Source organism: Bufo bufo, chromosome 2 (genome assembly GCF_905171765.1).
Source record: "Bufo bufo chromosome 2, aBufBuf1.1, whole genome shotgun sequence".
Taxonomy (NCBI): Eukaryota; Metazoa; Chordata; class Amphibia; order Anura; family Bufonidae; genus Bufo; species Bufo bufo.
The window spans coordinates 141,520,518-141,547,805 of record NC_053390.1 but is presented as its reverse complement, the minus strand read 5'-3'; the positions used below and the strand labels follow the sequence as shown (position 1 = coordinate 141,547,805).

Below are 27,288 nucleotides of genomic sequence, written 5' to 3'. Positions count from 1 at the left end.
AGGTCCCCAGCCTTAACTCCCTCATTCCTTCGGAGGAAGTGGGCATGAGATATGCTTCGATCGATCAGGCTATCGCCATCATCATGAAAACGGGCCCAGGGTCCATGTTGTCCAAAGCCGACATATCGGATGCCTTTAAGTTGCTTCCCATCGTGCCAGCCCTCTGGCAGTGGCACGGCATCAAGTGGAGAGGCCTGTATTATTTCTCCACCAAGCTCACCTTCGGTTCCAAGAGCAGCCCCTGGCTCTTCGATCAGTTGGCTCAGGCGCTCCACTGGGTCTTGGTTCACAAGGTCCTCTGTGAGTTTGTCATCCACTATTTGGATGACTTCCTGCTGATTGAGAGGCCAGGGGCAGTTCCCCTAGGGCTGGGGAAGTTGCTGAGGTGTTTTTCCCAGTTAGGTGTCCCGGTTTCCCCCAAGAAAGTAGAAGGCCCGGCCACAGTCATCACCTTTTTGGGCATTGAGTTAGACTCCCAGCACATGTTAGCTAGGTTGCCTGCGGATAAGTTAACAAGGATTAGAGCAGTCATCCACAGGTTTACAGTCACAACCGTGGTCACTAAGGCTGACCTTCAGTCTCTACTGGGTATGTTAAACTTTGCCATGCGCATCATCCCGCAGGGCAGAGCGTTCATATCCCGCCTACTGGCGCTCTTAAGTTCCGCCCCGGAACAGGACAGCCCAGTGTGCCTGGACAGTCAAGCCCTAGCGGATCTCCACATGTGGGACCATTTTCTGAGCCAGTGGAACGGGGTGTCCTTATTCGTACCCGAGCTGTCTTGTCGGTCGCCTACAGTCTTTTCGGATGCAGCTGCGGGCTCAGGGTTTGCCGCCATTTTTGGCACCCACTGGGTTGCAGACGAATGGCCTGCCGAGGTGGGTCAAATTCCGGGGTTCCTCCAAACCTCGGCGCTGTTCGAGCTGTACCCCATCGTGGTAGCCGCCCACATTTGGGGCAGTCTTTGGGCGTGTCAGTCTGTTCTGTTCGTAACTGACAACGCAGCTGTGGTAGACATCCTTAACAGTGGGCTGTCTAAGTCTAGCCAAGTCATGTGTTTTCTCAGACGGTTAGTGCAGCTCTCCCTACGTCACCACTTTCATGTTTTCAGTGCCCATGTGCCAGGGGCGCAAAACGGGGCTGCTGACGCCTTGTCGAGGGCTAACTTCTCCCGTTTCTTTCAGATCATGCCAGAGGCAGACGCGACAGGCACCACCGTCCCTCCTCTCGAGTCCTTAAGGCTAGTGTAACCAACCACCTTGAGACGGCTCACGCTCTGATACGCAATTCCCTCTCACCTAACACAACCAGGGCATACAACACCGGGTGGAAGACGTTCTGCAGGTTTCGAGGGGAATGTCCTCAAGGGGACTTCAGTTTTCCAGAGTACATCCTGGCGTTCATTGGTTACTGCCACTCAGTGCGCAGGCTCTCCCACGGTACAGTGAGGTCGTACCTGGCGGGAGTGCAACACTTCCTCTCTGTTAGCCATCCCGAACTAGCGTCAGTGTTTACCATACATGCTGTCAAAGCCGCTCTCAAGGGTTTGAGCAAGTGCGGGCCGCAAAGCCAAGTACGCAGGCAAGCGGTCACCGGCCCTCTTTTCCGCAAACTGTCCGACGCCTTGGACGGTAATCCTTTCGGGGTTTTGGCCAGCTTGGTACTCAAATCCGCCATCTATTTAGCCTTTTACGGCTTCCTGAGACCTGGGGAGTTCACCTGTTCGCCAGGCAGTAGCAAGTTCCTCACGGTCAGTCAGCTGGTCCAGAACTCCGACGGGTTCATATTACTGCTCAAAACGTCCAAGACCTCCCAGATGGGCCCCCCTGTTCCGGTATCCTTCTTTCCCACAGCACACCAATGGTGTCCGGTGACGGTGCTTCGTCAGTTACGGTCTGCCTTGTCCGAGGCCGGACCGAATAGTCCATTGTTACCCTTCGGGGGGGTTCCACTCACCACCCATCAGTTCATATCCCATGTAAGGTCACTCGTGGCCAGCACGGGCGGTGACCCTGCCACTATTTCGGGTCATTCATTTCGCATAGGTGCCGCATCCGCGGCCTCCAAAAACCGAGTGCCTGCGCATGTCATACAGAAACTGGGGCGTTGGCACTCGTCTTGTTTCAATCGTTACATACCTCACCCCGAAACAGAAATGTCGGCAGCCTTTCAAACTTTGGCTTTGTAATGACTTTGCAATAAATCACTTCTGCCTATCAGTATGTCTTTTTGCCCTCTTTCAGGCGTCCCTCCACGACGCGGTTACGGCACAACTCTGACCGCTTAGGGATAGGGTATACTAGGTAGGATAGGTACGTACTTGGTTGCCACGACCACAAGTGTAAAGGCCGATTCATTGGCCTGTATTTGTGGGAGGGGCTTGGCCACCTACTTCAACGGCCGGCACCCTCCCACATGCGTACGACGTGCAGAGTTCTCCCTCCCACCCACCCCTTTCTTCTGTTACTCTCAAAGGGGATGCCCTCTTTCAGGCGTCCCTCCACGACGCGGTTACGGCACAACTCTGACCGCTTAGGGATAGGGTATACTAGGTAGGATAGGTACGTACTTGGTTGCCACGACCACAAACATATTTATTCACGTAGCCTGCGTAAGCTTATTCATTCTCAAATCTTTCTAATTCACTTTACGTTACAATCATACGCTGCTCGTTTCCATGGTTACCCCCTGCAAACCATCGGTGGTGGCCGTGCTTGCACACTATAGGAAAAAGCATCAGCCTCTCTGGTGGACGAGACCATGGAAGCGCACATAGGCTAGTGCAAGGCTAAATTGTGCAAGCACAACCACCACTGATGGATTGCAGGGTGGTCTGTAACCATGGAAACGAGCAGTGTATAATGTGATGGAAAAATGAATCAAGCCTGCAAAGGAAGCAATAAGGACAATCACAGTATATTAGTAAGTGGCTTGTATTAACTTTCTCTACGTGATAAATGCCACTTACTGTAGTGAGACAACCCCTTTAATATCTGAACCGACGCCTAGCACCAGCCCCAATCACTTTTTTGAATGGACAGCAGTGCTCATCTGAGCGTTGTGTCCTCTCCTTATTATACCAAGGACAGTGCCGTACAATGTATAGTGGCTGTGATTGGTACTGCAGCGCAATTCTATTCACTTGAATGGGACTGAGCTGCACAGGGGCCACATGACCGACGGACGTGACGTTACTCAATGAGGAAGGGTCACAGCACTCACACAGGTGTTGTAACCCGTTCCAACAGCTGATCGGTGCCGAGAGTTGAACCTCTAAAAATCTGACATTGGTGGCCTATCCTGAGAATAGCTGACATATTTTATTCCCGGGAAACCCCTTTGATAAAGAGTAAGCAATGCTTCAACCAAAACCACAATCTATGGGGGCTACCTGGTTCTGCCTTAATCTTCAGAGGTGGAGACTCTAAATTCCCTAACACTAAGGGCTTTGGTGGATAGGTTACACTATGAAGCAGCTAAACTGCTACTACTACCGTAGATGACTCGGCGTAACCGGTGTCTCTCTGCATTCTGAGTAATCATAAGACATAAAGAGAGGCAGAATCAACCAAAGTAATCTATATGGATACCAGCCTGTTAGTCCCCAAAATGAAACAAAAGCACAAAACTAGAGAATTTTTGGATGATGGTTGCAAGATGCTTTGGTTTAGCTTTAATACAATGTTTACAGTATTGCTTTTCATGCATTTATCAGAATTTTTAACTAATGTTCATTCGTGTTTAATTGTCCTAATGCATATAAAGTGAAAAATTAAGCAACTTTGCAATAGGGGTTAATTATTTTTTATTTTACTATTTTGCTACTACAGCTCCTATGCAGACACGGAGTCTCCATGGTAACAGACAACAAACAAACTCTGCAGTCTGATCTTATAGTCATATTCCCTTCTATCTGTCCGCTAACCTGTGGGCGCTTCTACGTTCTACCTCTCATGCAGTCTACACACAGGCTGAGAAAGATAGATGGTACTATGATCCACATTTCTGAGCACACAGACTCTAAGAAACATATGATATGTATGCTTTAACAATGTATGCAAAATCAAAAAACATTTTACCTGCATGAAGTGCTTGAGCAGCAGCTCAAAAACATGTTGAGGAAAAACCAAAGGAATTAGGTGTCTAATCTCCCCAAATGCTTCTGTAAAGAACTGTCCTTCAATAAGTTCTTCAATTCTGTTCAGACTTGTTCGACCAATTTCAACTTTCAGCTAAAAGCATTAAAGTATTTGGTAAATAACTTTTAATGTGTTTCAGTGGAGGAGGCATGGCGGTCTAGGACAGTGAAGGGGCATGACCCTTTTACTATCCTAGACCATCAGGTATAGTCACATTAGGCCTCGTTCTCAGAGCAGCACTTGCAGTCAGAAATTGGCAATTCTCAACAAAGGATGTGCTGCCACTCAAGTGGGCATGGTTTATAGCCATAAGCGCACCAAGAAAGGACATGTCTTTTCTTGGCACTGTTGTGGCTGTAAACCTCAGCCACCCATTGAGGTGGATTCTAAACAGCTGTAGACAGCTTATTGGCACGGAATCTGCTTCAAGTTTCTGCTGTCAAAGGATGCTATACCCTAATTCTTAATACCTTTTGTCCATAGATCACCCCCAGTTGCTGTCATTAAACCCTTCACTGTCCTAGACCACCACGAATACAGACACTAGTCCATTTATTACTTAGACCACCAGTGATGCAGACAATAACCAGCACTGTTTTGATCTGGATGATATTGAAAGGGGTTGTGCAGTGTCCCAATATTGACTTCTCCTCAATACCAGATCGGTGGGAGTCCGACTCCCAACATCCCTGCTGATCATCCATGGTATTCGATCTAGCGCTGCATCCTCTTCAATGTTTACCTGCACACTGTCTACATTGTAGCGGCAGTGCATTGTAATTACAGCTTTTCGTCCCATTTAAGTGAAAGAGATAGAAAGGTGTAAATACTCTGCACTGCTGGTATAATGGAGATGGCGTGCAAGTAAACACTGAAGAGGACGCAGCGCTCGCCCAAGCAACTTGGCCTCTTCAGACATCTGATCACAGGTTTCTGGCCCTGTGAATATCCAGAGTGGATTGCTGCTCTGTGCCGGATTATAAGATATTATAGATTATAGGATGCCGTTGAATTGAATGACTCCTAATTTTGAGCAATAAAAAAGTGTGAATATCTCATTTTTATTATTATTATAGCGTTATTTATTCCATGGCGCTGTGCATATGAAAAAGTGTGTGCATAAATAAAGCAAAACAAGTACAATAAGTAAGTAAAAAACTGGCACAGAAGGACAAATGACCCAGCCCGCACACGTTTAGAAGCTACGTAGATTGGGTTACAGAAGGTGAGGGAAGAACATCTAATAAGAATGGGCTCCCAACAAATGTCCTTACCAAAATATTATACAAATAACTATGTAAAGGGAAAAGTCTATAGAGGGTGATCATATAATAGTAAAACTCATGTGCTTTAACACTTTGCCCAAAGGTTAGTCAAAAGCAGAGTTCGGTGCAAGACGTAGCTTATCTAGGAATGCTCTCTCTGCCAGCTTCAGGGAACTTGCACTACTCGTACTGCTGTCAGTGTTATCTTCCAGCTTTTAATTCCTTAGAATAAAGTCAGTGACCATTGCTTTGATATATGCAGACTACATAAGTGGCTAGCCTTATATAGAGAGCCTATATAGAGGCAATTATTGCATGCAGAGAGAAGCCATAAATCATTGCCAGTAAAAGTTATCTAGTGATCAGTCAGTTACTATTGAATTGGAATCTGAAGATACCCGCTGATTTGAAGACCTGAGCTGCATATTGGGCAATGGAACTTTCTACGGGTCTTGCACCATGGTCATAAGAAGCTGGGCAAAGGAAGTCATATAGCAGAATTTCTGGTAAAAAATGAGCCCCAGTGACAATATGTCTGATTCAGTACTCTCATGAACAAATACAGCACCTTCTCACTATATGTGTCAGATGTGCCCTTAGAATACTCTATCTAGAAATACGTGCCCTTACGCTCTGCCAAGTCTTTAGTACATGACTGCTTATACCGTGAGAAAGAAATATATTTTCAAAGTGTTGGAGTTTTCCATTCTCCACGTGTCATACCTGAGAAGCTTTATACAATATAAGCACCTGCTATCCAACATATACACACACCTATATAGAAAGCTGTAGGGAGCCACTACATACCTAGACAATGTTAAGAAACTGCTGTGAGGGTGTCATTATACTGACCATTTAGGGCCACATCATGGTTAAAGGAGTAATAGAGTAGGACCATGGACATTCAGTTGCAAACATATTTGAAAAATGTATGCGTATCTATAAGGGCCAGGCCGAGCAGTCTGGCTGCACTTGGCAGACCATGCCCATCCGCTTCAGTCAGTGGGCACATGAAAAATCAGAGGGTGTGGCCTACATCACGTGGCAGACCTCAGTGCAACCGGACTGTTTAACCATGCGGCACGCCCTTGGTGCTCCGAACCAACACATTTGCCTATGTGTTCGAAATTAAACTAAATGAAGCAACGGTTTACCATAAAAAAGTTGACAATTTAAAGAGGACCTTTCACCAGTTTGTACTTTAGAAAAGCGATACCTCACACTGTAGCCCATGTTCAGTAGATGTGATATCGCTAATTTTTTTCTTGATCCGCTCCTCTGTTGCCCCGATGTGCCCCTTGTTCTGTTTAGGCGTGCTGTATGCTAATTAATAGCATCGGAACACCCGGGGAGGAGACATCAGCTTTTCGCCTATCTGGCTGTGGTGCTGTCCAATCACAGCGGAGCGCGTCACAGCCAGGGAGAAGGTGAGCAGTTTTTTCTCAATAGCTGTGACGCGCTCCACTGTGATTGGACAGTGCCACAGCCAGATAGAAGAAACGCCCACGGAGAAAAGCTGATGTCTCCTCCACGTTGTTCCAATGTGATGAATTAGCATACAGCGCGCCTAAACAGAATGAGGGGCACATTGGTGCAACGGAGGAGCGGATCAAGAAAAAATTTTGCGATATCACATCTACTGAACATAGGCTACAGTGTGAGGTATCGTATTTCTAAAGTACAAACTGGTGAAAAGTCCTCTTTAAAGGCTATGTACACCTGGGGGGGCATTTTTTTAATGATTGCATTGTACTTATTTTGAGCTAAATACAATTTTTTAAATTGGTCTTTATTAAAAATATGTAATTCTTTTTTGTGTCCAGAGCTGAGATGCTGTATTATTATTATTATTATTTATTATTAAAGCGCCATTCATTCCATAGCGCTGTACATATCAAAAGGGGTGCACATACATAATACAGACAATTGCACTAATCATAAACAAGACGAGTTACAAACTCGTTGAGGTACAGAAGGAGAGAGGGCCCTGCCCATGAGGCTTACAATCTACATGGTATAGGAGAAGGACACAATAGGTGAGGGTGAAGTTGGTCATGGCGGTATAGAGGCAGCAGGGTCACTGGTTGTAGGCTTGTCTGAAGAGGTGGGTTTTCAGGTTTCTTTTGAAGGATTCCACTGTAGGTGAGAGTCTGATATGTTGGGGTAGCGAGTTCCAGAGTATGGGGGATGCACGGGAGAAATCTTGGAGGCGATTGTGGGAGGAGGTTATAAGAGGAGAGGAGAGAAGGAGGTCTTGTGAGGATCGGAGAGTGCGTGTGGGGATGTATCGGGAAAGTAGCTCAGAGATGTAGGGAGGGGACAGGTTATGGACGGCCTTGTTAGTAGTCTAGGCGGGAGATAATGAGGGCATGTACAAGCATTTTCGCAGATTCAAAGTTAGGGAAAGCGCGGATGCGGGAGATGTTTTTGAGTTGGAGGCGGCAGGTGGTAGAAAGGGTTTGGATGTGCGGTCGGAAGGAAAGGGCAGAATCCAAGGTCACTCCAAGGCAGCGGACTTGGTTGACCGGGGATAGTGTGCAGCCATTGATCGTGATAGATAGGCGAAGAAGGATGATCTAGAAGATAGACATTGTGGGATTCTTGATAGTAAGGTGGTGATGTCTGGACCAGAGAGGTAGATTTGTGTGTCGTCAGCATAGGAGTGATACTGAAAGCCATGGGACTCTATGAGCTGTCCCAGGCCAAAAGTGTAGATAGAGAAGAGCAGGGGTCCAGGGACAGAGGCTTCCGGGACACCAACAGAGAGGGAATGAGACGAGGAGGTGGTGCGGGAGTGGGAGATGCTAAACGTACAGTCTGTGAGGTATGATGTGATCCAGAAGAGGGCCAGGACAGTGATGCCAAGAGATGAGAGAGTTTGCAACAGAAGGGAGTGGTCAAAAGTGTTGAAGGCAGAGGACAGGTCAAGGAGAAGGAGGACAGAGTATTAGCTGTAGTAGCGGCCTGTGGATTTTCTGTCTTTTCCGTCATCTGGGGAGCAGATGGGCTCCTTATCTCTGCTGTCTGACCTTATTATAACTCAATACTTATCTTACTGATAAGAATGTGGCTTAAATAAGTGTTTATGACCTCTCAGTAGTTTAGAGATAAGGGTTATTAGATGACCAGCACAAAGTGAAAGTACCAGTCACACAATTAGAAAAACAGTTAACCCTTTGTGACAGAATGGCTCACTTTTTTTTTTTAATAAAGGCTAGTTGAAAATATGATTTTAGTCAAAAATTTATAAAATGCAATCATAAACAAAAATTGCCTCCAAAGATGTACACAGCCTTTAAGTGTCTCTGCTACCACTACCTGATGCTATGCTTAATATGCAAAAACAAGGTGACAGACTCTCTTTAAATGCAGATAAAAGGTCTATCTGAAGACTACAGACCCGTTATTTTACATTATAATGTTTTTTTTTAACATTTTACTTAAGTTATAGGCCTAATTAGGCTGCACTGCTGAAAGATGCTGACAAGACTGAACCTAAAATCAGGCAGGGTCATGAAACCAATCGAATCTTGTAGGGAAGCTTAGGGCTCATAACTTCAAAATGATCATATCTCCGCAGAGAAAATATTTTAAACAGGAAACCCCTCAAAATCAATTTCCAAAGAACTTTTACTCTGGGGGTAAAGCATGTATATTCTGGCCATTATTTCCTGACTCTTTTCTCGGCCATTATGCCACAGTTTATGTATTGACTCTAATCATATTGCTGTCCCTAGTGCAAAACTGAGAGTACTCTCTGCAGCTGTGTAGATAGGACTTCCTTACTGACATTCGATGTCGAAGAAGCCTCCCTAATACTCTAGATAAAGTGCTTGAAAACAATAAATCCAACATGCTCATTAAAGGGATATTCAGATATTAGACAATTGTTGCATATCCATAAGATACACCACAAATGTCTTAAATGTAGGAGTCACAACTCGCCATAAGACCTTCATTCACTGTTTCAAAGCAGCAATCTGTGGCCAGTCTTACCAATGATATCCATGAAGCTTGCACAGTTCTCTGCACTGTAGTCTAAAGGAGTTACGAAAAGAGTCGAGCGCTGCTTGCTCAGCTATTACAACAGCTCCTATAGAACTCAATGGAGAGAACCACAAGCAAGCTTGGCCACCTCTCAATTGATATTAATAGGACCCCTCCACTTATCAGCCATTTTGTGCCATATCCTGGTGACATACCATAAATGCTATATATGGGAATACCCCTTTAAGAACTTCTTGCATGCATTTATTTACCCCTCCCCCCCATAAAAATCTCATTTGCACTTGATTTACAGAGCTGCAGTCAGTTGATTACATAAACACACAATCCAATAAATTCCATACATAAGGTAATAAACTCTCCTGAACACAGTCTTGTATATGTGTTCATAAGAACATCTGTTATCAGCCCTCAAAGGAAGTCAGAGGAAATAATCAATGTTTCTTATAGCTCCACTGGTTCCCATGAAATCCTGTTACTTACAGCTCATGTATACTATGCATCAATTTAAGGGTAGCAGCCTATTTGGGACCGATTCCTTTGATATTTAGTTTTTGTTCCCAGAAACCCTTTGATGTTCTTGTGAGGTGTTTATGAGCTCCTGGCAGAATCTCCAAAGTAAGGAGTATTAATCTTTTGTTTTGCTGATTTACATATTGAGTATGCGGGTAGGCAGCTTCCCATTAGATATTCTATTATCTTGTGCATTGTTTTATGTTGCTGAACATGTCATTTCATATTAGGAGGATGAGGGTGACTGGCAGTGTCAGACTTGAATGCATATCACAGATCTGGTATCGATCTGTTACTTAACTATCATGTAAAATGTAACAATAAATAATGAATGCACAAAGATAAAAGATTGCACCATGGCATAGAGCAAATTCTTTAAAACTGCAAACAGAAGTTTGGATAGGGGTACGGTGTTAGGCTGGGTTCACACAGTGTTTTAGCTCTCCTCTGGGCTTTCCATCAGGGGTATATGTTTGAATACCCCAAAACTGTATTGTATACTGCAATGGATCTATTCACTTTAAAGGGAATCTGTCAGCACAATTCTGGAGTAATGCTTGAGCATTACTACACATAAGGAGTCCAGAACGCCATTTTTTTTCCCTACTGCCCCCTGTTCTCCAACTGTCAGCACTGAAAGCTGCACTGAAATACACACTCAGGACTGCTGTGCTAGAATAACATAGAGGACTCCTGTGCGCATGCACAGCAGTCCTGACAATGTATTTCAGCACAGCTTGAAACACTAACAGTGGAGGAACATAGTAGTAGTAAAATAATAAATGCCATCTAGACTCCTTATCTGCAGCACTACTCATGTATTACAGCAGATAGTGGGGAAAATAAGTTTTTGATATACTGGCGATTTTCCCACCTACAAAGAATGGAGAAGTCAGTAATTTTTATCGTAGGTACAACCAGATCTTTCAGGTTTCGGGGCTGTCGCTGGGCTACATTTAATTTCAGCTCCCTCCAAAGATTTTCGATTGGGTTCATTTCTGAAGACTGGCTAGGCCACTCCAGGACTTTGAAATGCTTCTTATGGAGCCACTCCTTAGTTGCCCTGGCTGTGTGTTTCGGGTCATTGTCATACTGGAAGACCCAGCCACGACAATCTTCAATGCTCTCACTGGAGGAGGGAGGTTATTGGCCAAAATCTTGCAATACACGGCCCCACCCATCTTCAATACGGTGCAGTTATTCTGTCACCTTTGCAGAAAAGCACCCCCAAAGTATGCTTCACGGTTGAGACGGTGTTATTGGGGTTGTACTCATCCTTCTTCATCCTCCAAACACGGCAAGTGAAGTTGATACCAAAAAGTTATATTTTGGTCTCATCTGACCACATGACCTTCTCCCATGCCTCCTCAGGATCATCCATCCAGATGGTCATTGGCAAACTGCAAATGGGCCTAGACATGTGCTGGCGTGAGCAGGGGGACCTTGTGTGCCCTGCAGGATTTTAATCCATTACGGCATAGTGTGTTACTAACGGTATTCTTTGACCAGGTCCACCCATGTAGTTCTGGGCTGATTCCTGACCATTCTCAGCACCTATCAGACAATGGGGGCATATCCTAACAATATGCCCCCACTGTCTGAGATGGCAAAACCCCTTTAAAGGGGTTGTCTCACCTCGGTCTTTCCTGGCTTCCACACGCCTCTCATGTCCTTGATTCCTCGCCTGCTGGGGGCGGTGCTGATAGGTTTGATTAAAGCCACCGACGAGCAGGGCAGGGATAATGCAATCCCACCCCCTGTCTGTGCGTGCACGCTCCCGTGTTATAGATACTACAAGCTGCGGGAGAATGTGACAGAGCACGGGCAAGGCTGGGGCTGGGAGTCACTGCGCATGCGCATGAATATGTGCGCACTCGCTCCTGCAAATCCAGGCCACCAAAGCAGCCGGCCAAAGCTCTTTCCATGCGCATGCGCGGCCACCGCTGATAGCATTATAGTGGTAGCCATAACCCCTAGAAACATGCAGGCAATTTGGGGGTCTTAGCTGGGGAAAAAGAGTTCACAAAGGGAAAATGGAAAACAGAAGTAAATGGCAAAATCAATCATCACGCTGCAAGGAACAGAATGACTATTGATTAATGAGGTGAGACAACGCCTTTAAAATGTTACATACTTTTTCAACACCTTCAGGTAATCGAGAATGTCTAAAGTAATTTTACTTTATTTATCTTCCTTGTTGCGCTGCACAGAAAAGTGAATGTCTACTGAAGTAATCTGGCATCTGATTTCAGCATAGTACAATTCTCCGGTGCCGAAGGGGACGACGGTCAGAAGTGCACAACCTTCATAAAAAATGATGTGCACACATGGGTCCAGATATGTTATATAAAAAAAAAAAAATACAATGTATCTCGTCCTGTCCTCAATCTTACCTTACGTTTTTCAGAATGTCCGTTATCCACTATACATCTGTGATGACATGCCTGGAAGAAGAAATCCTGCTGATGAATTATTCTCCCCACTGGAAATTTTGTAATTAATTTTCAACTTGATTCACACCAAAAAAAAAATTGTTCCCAAAAACAAAAATTATCCCCGTTAACAAGGATGTACAGAAGCTTTACAATTTATTCCTGACGCACACCATTGGCAGCACGGGCACAAAGAAGAGTTCATCGGTACCTTCCTAAGCATCATCAGAGTGTGCCCGACAGTCCTGTAAGGCTCTGTCCAAATTATCTTATCCTTTGTTTTCAATTGAGCCATGACAGATGCCACTGACATAGGATGGAGACAGGTTTCCACCAACTGTTTTTACAGCAAGGAAAGTGCTGCACAATGCACTATTCTTGCTTTAAAAAAAAGGGACAAAAGGCGGAGTTGAAGAAGTGTGACCCTGTTGACCACAAAGCAGAGGACCTTCTAGGATTTTTCTGTGCGCTACCAAACGTCATCGTATAACTACAGTGACAACCTATATACAATCACATTTTACAGAATTTAATTTATCACTTTGAAAAGATATGAAGACGGTATAATTTCATTCTAAAATAACCAACCTGTGCCGCACAAATACGTTTCCATATAGAACTCTTCAATTCTGCAACCTGCTCCTCAGTCATATCTACTGGTGTATGTATTGGGTCCTGCAAAACATTGCAAAGAACGAATTGGAAATTCAAAGGAATGAATACCTATGTACAGTCTTTATCCAACATCTGATCTGGCAGACTTGTGCACTACTGTAGACCGGGCACTTTGCCCATGATAAATAACCAACCCAATTCAAACATAACCCCTGGGTGGCTGCATATAGACACATACAGGACAGACACAATAGGGGAGATGTAATAATACTGGCTTACTTGCCCATAGCAACCAATCAGATTCCATATTTCATTTTTCAGAGCTACTTTGGAAAATTAAAGGATCAATCTGATTGGTTGTTATGGGCAATTAAGACAGTTTTCCTTTGCATCAGTTTCGATAAATCTCCTCCAATATTACAAAATCTTGTTGTTTTGAAAAGCTGGTCATCCTGTGATACACATATCAAGACCTGTCCAGCCAATAGGAAAGGTAAGCAAGGACACATATGTATATTTCTGAGTATTAAAGGGGTTATCCAGAAAATGAAATGATGACCTATTAAAAAGAAATCCACATATATTGCTGGTATAGGCAGGAAGTTCCCTTGTATCACATAGTTTAAGCAGCAACGGAGCCCACTGTGTTATATTAACATTTTCTTTATTTCATCATTTTCCAAAAAGTGTAATCAACACATACCAAAGTCCAGGTTTTTAAAAATCCTCAGAAACCCCTGCTGCTCCAGGGAGCTGCCCTGCTCACCGGAGCTTTGGTGAGCGCGGCGGGCTCCCGGCATCTCACCAAGCACAGCGCCGTACATAGAGATTGCAGCTCAGCCCCATTCACTTCAATGGGGCTGAGCTGAAGCTAGGCCACGTGACCGATGGACAGTGACATCACATGGCCTAGGAACAGCTTATCGACGGGGGTCCCCAATTAACTATAATATGAGGCAAATAGGACCAAACGAAAAGAGAAGATAAAATGAGGATGTGCTGACATGTATCCTCTAGAAAGAGATCAAGTCACATTGTTCACAAAACAAAAACCTACACCATACCTACATAAGTATATAATACAGCAAATCCTAATGAGTAAGCCGTAATACAAACATTCTTAGAAGTATACAGCTTAAAATATATCATACAAAATATATCAGACAAAACACCCCTGGGCGCTGGACCAGCACTGAGAGCAACTGATCCCTCGCATGCCAGGCACAGCTCACAGTACTGGGGAGCTGTAACATTCCTGCATCTGATCTCAACAGCGAGTAATGGATGCTCCTAATAGTACCTGGAACCAAATATACGAGTCTCCCATCACTGCTCTGCAAAGTTCCCTCCCCGCTTGAACTCTCCGTTACACGTAGTCACAAGAGGAAAGTTGTCACTATACACAGTCTTTAGCTTTCTGTAGGGCCTGTGTGTCCTGGCAGACATCTTCCTGGAGACCATAACTGTACTACTGTCATGTGTAGAAGACACAGCAGCTACGAGCAAAGTGCACCGAGCTATGAGACCTCACACAATGAAGCTGCGTAGTAACTATAATCTGAAAACATCAGCTTTGTAATCATTTAGCACAATGTGATCTCTTCAGTACTGTCAATGCACTATGGTAACACATTGCCCAAATATAGACACAGTAACATAAAGCTAGATGATAGGGTGGGTTCACATCACATTTTTCCCATCAGTTTAACATACACAGAAAACGTATACTGAGTCTCCGAAACGCGTGGATTATCCACTTGATTATCTGTCATAATAGCCGGGAATAATATGGAGAATATCGACTAATGTGGTCAACTTCTAAGCCATGAAAATTAGTGAAGCGCTTCACTGAGATACCTAGAAAGAGCCGAAGTCCGGAGCCGGTTTGGTATTCCAATCACCAATCAGCCAGCCGACTCCCACTACCTGTGTTTGCGAATTCTGGGACACGTGGGACGCCGAACACATGGAGCCCACAGCCCAGCCAGCGGAGACACCGGGACCGCCACAGACAAACAGCTGGGTACAGTACCCTATCGGCAATACATACAGTGGAACTTACCTGCTCTACAAATAATCCAAGTAAGGAATCATCAACTTTCCCTCCCAGTACGACTTAATGTACCAAATTAGGTAAGCTTACCGTTCTGAACTCCACGTGGGACGTCACGAATGAATGCTGACCTCACAACTGTGAGTATAACAGACATTACTGAACTAAGTTTGAATACTTATTCTGACTAATGAATTAACATTAGAGAAGCATATGAAGGATGTAACAGAAGCCCTCGGTTTGTTTGTTGGAATATTGTGGATTTTGGGGTACTTTTTAATGCTTATAAAAACAAAAAACTGGTTTTACTGTCTAGAGATGATTAGATTACCTACAGTGTCTAACCTGATTATCTCCCAGGCAGAGAGGAGACATTGTGTGGGACTGTCCCGGATTGTGTGATTATTTCTATTGGTCTGTGTGTTTGTATTGCAGTTCTCCATCAGGTCCACGGGGGAGGACCCCTTCCATGGAGACTTGTATATAAGGCCAAGGGTGGCACCAATAAATGTTGTTCTTCTTACCCTCAACTGGCAGCCTCGTCTCGTGTTGTAGGGAACAGCTATATCACTACTAGCTCTTGTAAGAGCTGCACAGCTACTGGAAATCGCAACTTGGCTTGGAAGTCTCAGGAACAGCTCGACAGTGCCACGCAGACCAGGGGAGAAGGACGTCGCCAACGGTTGATACCGTTACAAAGGATATCTAAGAACACCCTGTGATAAGAACTAACATAATATAAGAGATATACTTTTAGAGGAGACCTCTTACAGCGAACTGTATGGATTGCATTTTACTATACCAACCATAAGATCTGATTGAGTGGTAGTGATCAATACAGAACAACTGGATACCACAATAGCAGACTTTTTGGGAATATAGAGATACTGCTCAGTGCTTTTAAGGAGTACTCTTATTTTTTGTTCATTTTTATATGTTGCTTTTACAGCTGGTCTTATAATTATATTGATCTTATGTGCCGACCCAATAGCGCAATTTACCATCTGGATTGACTCAATTTCAAAGCACACCAACTAATGCACTAGTCCACTCTACATGTATAGGTATTTTTCTACAAGCTAGAGAATTTTATGATCAACTTGCGCACTTATGCTCTATATATTCTCATAGACGATTTTTTACACATGGTTTTTATATTCTTTTATTATATATTTTTTATTTTATCCACTATTTTATATGGATTATATTTAGCTCTCAATAAATGTTTTTTTTTATACTGATTCTATGTGATTCCTAATACATGAGTGCCCATTCATATTTCTCTTACCAGAAAACGTATACTGATGCCATACAGTGGCATGCGTTCACCATAGAGTTCCATTATTTAAAAAAAAAAAAAGTATACGTTTTTTACTGGACTCTGCAGGATACAAGAACGTGGTGTTTCTGCGTTTTTGTATCCATTTTTTACTAACGTATACGTCAAACGGAGGCATAAAAACGGAGATACATAGATAGATAGAATAAGGATATATAGAGATAGATAGATAGATAGATAGAATAAGGATATATAGAGATACATAGATAGAATAAGGATATATAGAGATAGATAGACAGATAGATACTGTAGATAGACAGATAGATGTACACTGTATTTATGAGCATGCTCCCATTCTTTTTTCTATTAGAATGTAAAAAATAAATAAATAAATAAATAAATAAAAATCTGCCAGGCAGAACTAATCTGTAGGCTGTTTTGGGAAGGTCAGGACAGCTCCATTCAAGCTTTACCTAGCACTGCACAGACATTTTGGCCCACATTTACCTAGATTTTGGTGTAAACTGCAAAAAGTGCTGGAAATTCGCACATTTAGGTTTAGAGAAAGTTTCTGTACCTTGTTAAAAAAAGGGGATGTGGCTTAATGGAAAGGGTGAGGCTTTATAGGATAGGGGCCTGGCCTAAATGCTGTCTTACATACAGCGATACAACAGGCGATAGCTCTGCAGGAGTCCTCTGAATTCTGTGCATGTGCAGTGGTGTCCTGGTATTCATGGGCTACTGATTCCTCCCACCCACCTGCCACTGATTAGCAGCTTTCCTTATGCACAGGGAGGAGTCGGCAGATCATGAATACCAGGACTCAGGGCTGGACTCCAGCTACGGCGTTAAAGTATGACAGATAGAATCAGGGTCTCTCTCACTCAGATTGAGCAGCATAAACACGGTGACAGATTCCATACACAATATGACAAATCCTTTATGCCTGTCTTTGCAAAGCCAGGCATGATGGGATATGTATGATTATTTGGGAAACCCAGATCTGAGGGGAAGAAGAAACCAAGATGGCTGACAACCCACAAATTACACATCAAATAAAACAGGTATACACAGGGCCCACAAGAGCCTCTATCGTATTCTTTACTAATTGTCTGTCCTGCAGTACATAGGCAAATAAATAAAAAATCCTGGAGTGTTTCTTTAAGCAACATAAATGAACAATCCAGGCCAAACTATTCCAGTAATTTGAAGTAACCTCTATAGACAGGATTGGTGGGGGTTCTACCGCTGGGCGGTCTCATACAGATGAACGGAGCGACAGTCCGCTAGGATTATTTAGGGTACTCATAACCTATCCTGTGGACAATTAATAACTTCAAATTACCAGATTACCCCTTTAAATGTAGATGGTGACATGGACATTGATTTAAACAATAGGTAATTTTCTGATGACACATTCCCTTTAAATGTCCATACCTGAAGAAGATATGTTCCGATGTACAGCACAGAGTGATACTGGGCACTATAGACTCTCACTTCTTTATTTTGCAGAAAGCTTCTGTTATTGGTAAAGACATGCGTTATCTCCTCATCTGGTTTGTGTGGATTGTATAGCACCGTGGCATGTCCTGCTGTAAGAACTCTGTAGAAGAAAGTATGAAATAAGAAAATGATGCATGGTGATGCTGCATAATATTACATCTTATTTACCTTCCACACCACTCGGGTCAGTTTGTTATTAAAGGATACACTAACGCAGGAGGCTATAATTGTAGTCATTCCCAAACCTGGGAAAGATCCCAAGTTTCCTGACTCATATAGGCCGATTTCGCTTTTAACAGCTGATGTAAAGCTCCTAGCCAAGGTGCTGGCGAACAGGTTGTCCAGGGTGATTCTGACTATTGTGCATTCTGATCAGACGGGCTTTATGCCTGGGAGGTCGACTGCTATAAACATTAGAAGGATATATGCTAGTTTGAATATCCCGGCAGACAATGGTGGAGACAGGGCTTTGCTTTCTTTGGATGCCGCTAAGGCATTCGATTGCTCTTGACCACACCCCTTGTTTCAGGTGTAGCTAAGTGGTAATCACGCCTTCCCTATATAGTCTGACCTCACTCTTCTGGCTGTGAGGTTGATAGCATAATTTGGGTTTTGGAAGAGCTGGTGTGTTGTCTCTGGGGTTCATGCTCGTCCATCTCTTCAGAAGTTAAGTGTCTTGCTCCGTTGTATTTTGTTGTACCTCCCCTTGTCTGTTGCTATTATGCCTCAGGGAGACGCTGGTTCCTTCAACTGGGAAGGAGCGGGTCGCCTCATGCCCAGTCTTTATCTATAGGGTTCGTTAGGGTCTCCAGGGTCTCAGGTTCCGGTGTATGGGCATTCCTACCTTCGGGGGTGTGTCCATATGGATAGGAGACAGGGCAAGGGGTAGGGTTATTTAGGAGGTGACCCTTCCCCTTTTCCCTAGCTTTGATGCCTAGTGGCTTTTCCCTTCCCTCCTGTTGTCGGTGTGGTGTTCCCTCCCATACCTCACCCATGACATTTCAACCGTCAAAACCACAATTTTTGTTCGGATCAGTGCAGCTATGGATCCTATTTCTGCACTGGTCGAACAGCTGCAGGGTCTGTCTTTGGAGGTAGCTGACCTCCGCGCGATCGTTTTGCAGATCCAGAGACCACAGGCGGCTGGTTCTGGTGGTGGGCACCAGGCCTGCCATGAACCTAAGGTTGCCCTCCCGGACAGATTTTCCGGGGGTAGCGACAATTTCGTTCGGTTCAGGGAGTCATGTAAATTATACTTTAAGCTGCGCCCATACTCTTCTGGGGATAAGAGCCAACGTGTAGGTATGATCATTTCATTGCTTAAAGGTGACGCCCAGTCTTGGGCTTTCTATCTGCCGACCGGATCACCATCCCTCTAGTTGGTAGTTGGTTTTTGTTGTGGAAAAAAGGGACATTTCGTGAATATTTGTCCGTACATTGAGCGTCAAGGTGTAAATAAATAAAAAAAATAATGCTTATTCCCCAAATTACTATTGGTGGTGTGGGTGGGGAACAAGAAAACTTGCTTTTGTCATTTACTGGTAGTACCCGATTTCTCCTGTCTGCCGAGGTGGCGCTAAAGTTCAAAAAACTGTGGAAATCAAGGTATTTATCGACAGTGGGGCTGGGGTTAACCTGATTGATGGACAGTATGTTTGTATTCATGGGTTGACTACTAGTGCACTAGAGAAAGCATTTCTGTCTTTGCAATTGATTCTGCACCTCTTACCCAAAAATGCCTGTCGCAGGTGGTAAATTACATCCATTTAAGAGTGGGTGATTTTCATCAGGAAGCCATATCATGTTTTGTATTGGAGGGTCTGCCTGCTCCGGTGGTTTTGGGCTTACCATGGTTAAAAGGATTCTGTCATGATATTTTACCCCTATAACCTAAACATATGCTCATGTCCGGAGTAATAAGAATAATCCTAAGCTGGCCTTATTAAACTTCACTATGTGTCACGGCTGAGGATGGGGGAAATCCTCAGCCGTGTAGAGCCAGGTGATGTTATGGCCTACTCGGCCAGGAGAACAGGATAGGGAGCAGGTCACCTCCTAACAGCGTCCCTACCCTGACCCTAACTCCTAACTGCATGGGCCGACCTAAAAGGTAGGAGGACCCATGCGCAGGAACCTCGGATCCCTAACTCACCCTCCGTCCGGTCCCTGCGCTAGGAGTCAGGGTAAGACGACCTACTTCTCCTAGGCACGGAGTAGGCCATAACATCACCTGGCTCTACACGGCTGAGGATTTCCCCCATCCTCAGCCGTGACAGTTACCCTGACTCCTAGCGCAGGGACCGGACGGAGGGTGAGTTAGGGATCCGAGGTTCCTGCGCATGGGTCCTCCTACCTTTAAGGTCGGCCCATGCAGTTAGGAGTTAGGGTCAGGGTAGGGACGCTGTTAGGAGGTGACCTGCTCCCTATCCTGTTCTCCTGGCCGAGTAGGCCATAACATCACCTGGCTCTACACGGCTGAGGATTTCCCCCATCCTCAGCCGTGACAGTATGACCACAGTGGTGGCTCTCACAGAGGAATGGAAAGCACAGGAGACTGCTTCAGCTAGCAAGACTGAAGCAGCCTACTGAGCCCTGCTAGAGAGAGGGTTTATATAGGCCAAAGTGGCCACACCCAAAGATAAGACACACCCAGTGACATCACACCCACACTGGGAAGGAAGTTAACCCTTCCAATGCCACAGAAGGGAAACACACATACATAAAGGAAAGTGCACACAATAACATACAACACAGTGCACACAACACACACACCTAACAAAGGTTGCTAGGTGTGACTGCATGCCAGGGCAGCAAGCTGCCTAGCAACGCTCAGGCTGCTCTGCTGCTAAACCCCAACACTGGTTGCCCGCGGCAACCACAAGTGAGGCCACAGACAAGCGGCCCTCACCCGTGGTTGAAGACCCATGCAAAACCGCCGGCAACTGCATGCGGTAAGAAGTCACGGTCATGGGCCTGGCCGTGACACTATGGCTCTATTTGCCCAAAAACAGGTTTTTATAACCTGTCAATCACTCACTTAAGGTGCCCAAGGGGAGGTCCGTTAATACAGGGTGCCCAGCCGCACCCCTCGCCGTTCGGTGCCCAGCGCCGCCTTTGGTGTCTTCTGCGCCGCCTTCTACAGCTCAGCGCCGCCTCCGCAATTCTACCCGTCCCTCTGTCAGATCCCGTGCCTGCGCACTAGGCTCAGCCAGATGCGCCGCAAACTCCTGGCAGCGGCTTCGTTGAGCGAAGTGCGCATGCGCATCAGGCCGGGAGTGGTATCCAGGAGTTACCTCCGCATCGTGCGTTTAATTGTCCCGTCAATCTTGTTCCCGGAGCTAAACTGCCCAAATCTCGGTTGTATAATCTTTCGGAACCCAAAAGAAAGGCCATGCGAGAGTATATCACCGAGAGTTTGGGGAAGGGACATATTAGACCATCCAAATCCCCAGTGGCGAAAATCTAAAAGCGCTTATGCGGTATTTGGGGTTCACAAACTACTACCGTAAATTCATCTCAAATTATTCGACTGTGGTTAAACCTTTAACTGACATGACTAGAAAGGGTTCTGATATCTCTGGTCTGATGCGGCATTACAAGCCTTTTCAGCGGTAAAGGAATGTTTTCCTTCGGCCCCTATATTGATGCAACCGGATGTGTCACAGCCATTCATCGTAGAAGTTGACGCATCCGAGGTCGGGGTAGGAGCAGTTTTGTCACAGGGTCCTTCACCTAGTAAATGGCACCCATGTGCTTACTTCTGTAAAAAAAACTCTCGGCTGCTGAAAGAAATTATGACGTGGGTAATAGAGAGTTGCTGGCCATTAAGTTTCAGGAATGGCGTCATTGTTTGAAAGGAGCGATCCATCCTATCACGGTGAGTACTGACCACAAAAATCTGGCTTACCTGGAGTCGGCTAAGCGACTGAACCCTAGGCAGGCCAGATGGTTGTTGTTTTTCACCAGATTTAACTTCATTGTCACCTACCGCACTGAGGTTAAGAACGTCAAGGTGGATGCTTTGTCACGCAGCTTTCCTGGGGGGGACGGGGGGAATTCTAAAGATCCTAGTCCTATTTTGTCTGAAGGGGTAGTTATATCCGCCCTATATCCTGACCTTGAGGCAAAGGTGTTAGAAGCCCAGGAATATGCACCGGACTCGTGCCCTCCGGGGAAGTTGTTTGTTCCTGCTGAATTATGTCACAAGGAACATCACTGTGCAGTGCTTGCTGGACACCATGGGAGTAGATCCACTGTCGATCTCATCTCTCGTAGATTTTGGTGGCCGGGGTTGCGTAAATGTGTTGAGAACTATGTGTCAGCCTGTAGTACCTGTGCACGAGTTGAGGTGACACATACTAGGCCTTCCGGATCTCTTCTTTCTTTGCCCATCACGTCCAGATCTTGGACTCATTTGTCCATGGAATTTATCACGGATTTACCAAATTTTTCTGGAAAAAACGTGATTCTGGTGGTTGTTGATCGTTTTAGTAAAATGGCGCACTTTATAGCATTACCTGCTCTACCTAATGCCAAAACTCTTGCACAGGTGTTTGTCGATAACATTGTGAAACTACATGGCATTCTCTCTGATGTGGTGTCGGATCGGGAGACTCGGTTTGTTTCCAGATTCTGGAAGGCGTTCTGTACTCGGCTGGGGGTACAGTTGTCCTTCTCTTCGGCTTTTGATCCGCAGTCGAATAGACAGACTGAGCGCACTAATCCGAATCTGGAGACTTACTTGAAATGTTTTGTTTCGGAGAACCAGGAGTGGTCTTCATTTTTGTCGTTAGCCGAATTTACCATTAATAACCGTAGACAGGAGTCCACTGATAAGTCGCTGTTTTTTGGGGCAAATGGGTTCCATCCGGTTCTCAGTCTTCCGGTATTCCTGAGGAGGAAAGATTTTCCTCTTCTTTGTCTTCTATTTGGCGGATAATTCAAAATAACCTGAAAAAGATGGGCAACAAGTATAAACATGTGGCTGACAGGAGACGCATGAATGGTCCGGACCTGAGAGTGGGTGATTCTGTGTGGCTGTTTACAAGAAACATTAAGCTTAAAGTAGCTTCTTGGAAGTTGGGCCCAAGATTTATTGGTCCATAAAAAATCACTGCCATTATTAACCTTGTAGCCTTCCGTCTTGAACTTCCTCAGGCTTTGAAAATTCCAAATGAATTTCATAAGTCATTGTTGAAGAAATGTGTTCGAACCCGTTGAGATGTGCTCCTTACCTCCCGCTCCTGTCATGGTGGACGGTAATTAAGGATTTCAGATCAGCAGGATTGTGGACTCCCGAGTTCTCTGTAGATCCCTCCAGTATCTCGTTCACAGACCGGAGGAGAGGATGTAGGTTCCAGGGGCCGATGTAAATGCTAATCGTCTAGTGAAAGCCTTTCACAGAGCTCATCCTCATAAAGTCGGTCCTGGGTGCCCGGAGGTCACCCATAGAAGGGGGGGTACTGTCACATTCCCTCCTGTGACAGATGTCAGGAGATCAAAGAGAATGGCTACACGTGAAGGAATCTAACAGCCTCTTTGGTTACTTCAGTTGTTGTTGTTGCTCTTGACCACACCCCTTGTTTCAGGTGTGGCTTAGTGGACACCTCCCCTATATAGTCTGACCTCACCCTTCTGGCTGTGCGGTTGATAGCTTCATTTGGGTTTTGGAAGAGCTGGTGTGTTGTCCTCTCTGGAGTCCGTGCTCGTCCATCTCTTCAGAAGTTAATTGTCTTGCTCCTTTGTGTTTTGTTGTCCCTCCCCTTGTCTGTTGCTACTAAGTCTCAGGGAGACGCTGGTTCCTTCAACTGGGAAGGAGCTTGCCTCATCTACAGGGAGTGCAGAATTATTAGGCAAGTTGTATTTTTGAGGATTAATTTTATTATTGAACAACAACCATGTTCTCAATGAACCCAAAAAACTCATTAATATCAAAGCTGAAAATTTTTGGAAGTAGTTTTTAGATTGTTTTTAGTTTTAGCTATTTTAGGGGGATATCTGTGTGTGCAGGTGACTATTACTGTGCATAATTATTAGGCAACTTAACAAAATACAAATATATACCCATTTCAATTATTTATTTTTACCAGTAAAACCAATATAACATCTCAACATTCACAAATATACATTTCTGACATTCAAAAACAAAACAAAAACAAATCAGTGACCAATATAGCCACCTTTCTTTGCAAGGACACTCAAAAGCCTGCCATCCATGGATTCTGTCAGTGTTTTGATCTGTTCACCATCAACATTGCGTGCAGCAGCAACCACAGCCTCCCAGACACTGTTCAGAGAGGTGTACTGTTTTCCCTCCTTGTAAATCTCACATTTGATGATGGACCACAGGTTCTCAATGGGGTTCAGATCAGGTGAACAAGGAGGCCATGTCATTAGATTTTCTTCTTTTATACCCTTTCTTGCCAGCCACGCTGTGGAGTACTTGGACGCGTGTGATGGAGCATTGTCCTGCATGAAAATCATGTTTTTCTTGAAGGATGCAGACTTCTTCCTGTACAACTGCTTGAAGAAGGTGTCTTCCAGAAACTGGCAGTAGGACTGGGAGTTGAGCTTGACTCCATCCTCAACCCGAAAAGGCCCCACAAGCTCATCTTTGATGATACCAGCCCAAACCAGTACTCCACCTCCACCTTGCTGGCGTCTGAGTCGGACTGGAGCTCTCTGCCCTTTACCAATCCAGCCACGGGCCCATCCATCTGGCCCATCAAGACTCACTCTCATTTCATCAGTCCATAAAACCTTAGAAAAATCAGTCTTGAGATATTTCTTGGCCCAGTCTTGACGTTTCAGCTTGTGTGTCTTGTTCAGTGGTGGTCGTCTTTCAGCCTTTCTTACCTTGGCCATGTCTCTGAGTATTGCACACCTTGTGCTTTTGGGCACTCCAGTGATGTTGCAGCTCTGAAATATGGCCAAACTGGTGGCAAGTGGCATCTTGGCAGCTGCACGCTTGACTTTTCTCAGTTCATGGCCAGTTATTTTGCGCCTTGGTTTTTCCACACGCTTCTTGCGACCCTGTTGACTATTTTGAATGAAACGCTTGATTGTTCGATGATCACGCTTCAGAAGCTTTGCAATTTTAAGAGTGCTGCATCCCTCTGCAAGATATCTCACTATTTTTGACTTTTCTGAGCCTGTCAAGTCCTTCTTTTGACCCATTTTGCCAAAGGAAAGGAAGTTGCCTAATAATTATGCACACCTAATATAGGGTCTTGATGTCATTAGACCACACCCCTTCTCATTACAGAGATGCACATCACCTAATATGCCTAATTGGTAGTAGGCTTTCGAGCCTATACAGCTTGGAGTAAGACAACATGCATGAAGAGGATGATGTGGTCAAAATACTCATTTGACTAATAATTCTGCACGCAGTGTATAGGGATCCTTAGGGTCTCAGGTTTCGGTGTATGGGCATTCCTACCTTCAGGGTGTGCCCATGTGAATAGGAGACAGGGCAAGGAGTAGGGTTATTTAGGAGGTGACCCTTCACCTTTTCCCTACCGTTGAGGCCTAGTGGCTTTTCCCTTCCCTCCTGTTGTCGGTGTGGTGTTCCCTCCCATACCTCACCCGTGACAGGTAGAGGTTGGGGTTGTATGTTGGAGGGGCTGGGTGGAGGGGAGTGAGGTAATTTACATAGGACTGTATTTTGGAGTGGGCTGAAGGGAGGGAAGTGATGCTATATACATGGGACTGGAGGTGGCTGAAGGGAAAGGAGTGATTTTAATCATGTTATTTACATGGGACTATATTGGATGAAGCTGAAGAGCGGGAAGTAATGTTATTTACATAGAACTGTATGTTGGAGGGAGGGTAGTGATGTTATTTACATGGGGATGTTATTTCCATAGAACCTACCTACTATCTGCAGTGTGACATAGGACTGCACAGCAGACTCTGGTGCCTGAATTCCGGAACGTGGCCCTTTGAAGGCAACGATAATGCTGATGTGGCCCTCTGCTAGGCGCCCTGTGCTAAAGGGTACTGACTACTGAAAATCTAATGCATACCACTGACTGGAGGCAACGCCATTACTAGCCTGTTTTTAAGCATTAACCACACATTCTGCATGGTCCCGCCATTTCTGGAGGGGGGGGGGGGGGGGGGAGTTAAAATGCACATAATGCAGCGTGGACAGTAGCCTTCATGATTATTCTGCCCGCCATTATCCACTCACTCACACCAAGCACCATAATGCGTGCCGTTCATGTTGCCAAGACACAGAAAAATTATTCACATGTAGTGATCAACAATAGAACTTCAAATAATACATATGTGCAGTTCAGTTAAAAAAAATAACAAAAAAAAACCATACCATTGCGTAAGAAAAAAATGTAACAACTAAACACTCTTCTTTCCATTCCGTTGCCCAACAAGGGCAAAGGAAGTGGTAGAGCTAGGGCACCCATCATTAAGGAGGGTAACGCCTCATGCACACAACCATATGTCTTTTGCAGCTGGCAAATTGCAGATGGGTAAAACACGGATAATGTGTGTGTTGCATCCGCATGTTTTGCAGACTCATTGACTTCAGTGGGTCCATGGTCCACATTTTGGGGCCAAGTACAGGACATTTTCTATCTTTTTGCAGAACAGACAAAGCACACAGATCATCCGTGCACTTTCCGCATCCGTATGTCTGTTCTGCAAAAAGATAGAATATTTCCGAAAAATGCAGACCAAGTTCCCATTTAAGTCAATGGGTCCACTAAAAAAATTTGGACGGCACACAGCCCGCATACGTATTGAGTAAATCCGCAATATGCGGACCGCAAAATAGATACAGTCATGTGCATGAGTTTTGATGCTGTTTGTTCTCTTCTATTGGGAGGACATATGCAGGGTCCCTGAAAGGGTTTCTACCACCTCATTTTGACCTAATTAGCTCTCAGACACTAGCGATCTGCTAGTGTCTGATCTACCTAACAATGCTATTCTCAGACCTGTGTGTGGATCCGTTTCACAAAAAAACTAACTTTTATTAATATGCTATTGAGCCTCTGCGCCGTGCGCGTCTGTATTCGGCGCAGGCGCAGTGAATGTCTGACCGCTCCCTGCACAGACATCTCGGTCATCGGCGCAGGCGCAGTGGAGATGTCTGTGCAGGGAGCGGTCAGACATTCACTGCGCCTGCGCCGAATACAAACGCGCACGGCGCAGGCGCGAGAATTCGTCCGCTGGCTCAGATGGAGGATGGCATTCAAGAGGAGATGGGCGGGCTTAACGGACGAGCGGGGCGGCATACAATGTGAGTAGACCGAGCCTCTAGGTGCGGAAAAGACGCCCCCATAGCACCTAGAGGCTCATTAGCATATTAATAAAAGTTCGTTTTTTTGTGAAACGGATCCAAACACAGGTCTGAGAATAGCATTGTTAGGTAGAGCAGACACTAGCAGATCGCTAGTGTCTGAGAGCTAATTAGGTCAAAATGAGGTGGTAGAAACCCTTGAAGGAATGGGTGCCATCA

General features: G+C 45.0%; 1 protein-coding gene across 3 annotated transcripts in view; it reads right to left on the bottom strand.

Moving 5' to 3' along the window:
* Positions 1–27,288, bottom strand: part of SLF1 (SMC5-SMC6 complex localization factor 1) — a 130,441-nt gene that overhangs the window by 44,049 nt on the left and 59,104 nt on the right. For all 3 annotated transcript variants that reach the window (XM_040421549.1, XM_040421547.1, XM_040421548.1), the window contains 4 exons: positions 17,739–17,904; positions 12,943–13,029; positions 12,316–12,366; positions 4,080–4,232 (listed from right to left, as the gene is read on the bottom strand). In XM_040421549.1, coding sequence (XP_040277483.1) covers positions 4,080–4,232; positions 12,316–12,366; positions 12,943–13,029; positions 17,739–17,904 — 457 coding nt within the window. The remainder of the gene's footprint in view (positions 1–4,079; positions 4,233–12,315; positions 12,367–12,942; positions 13,030–17,738; positions 17,905–27,288) is intronic.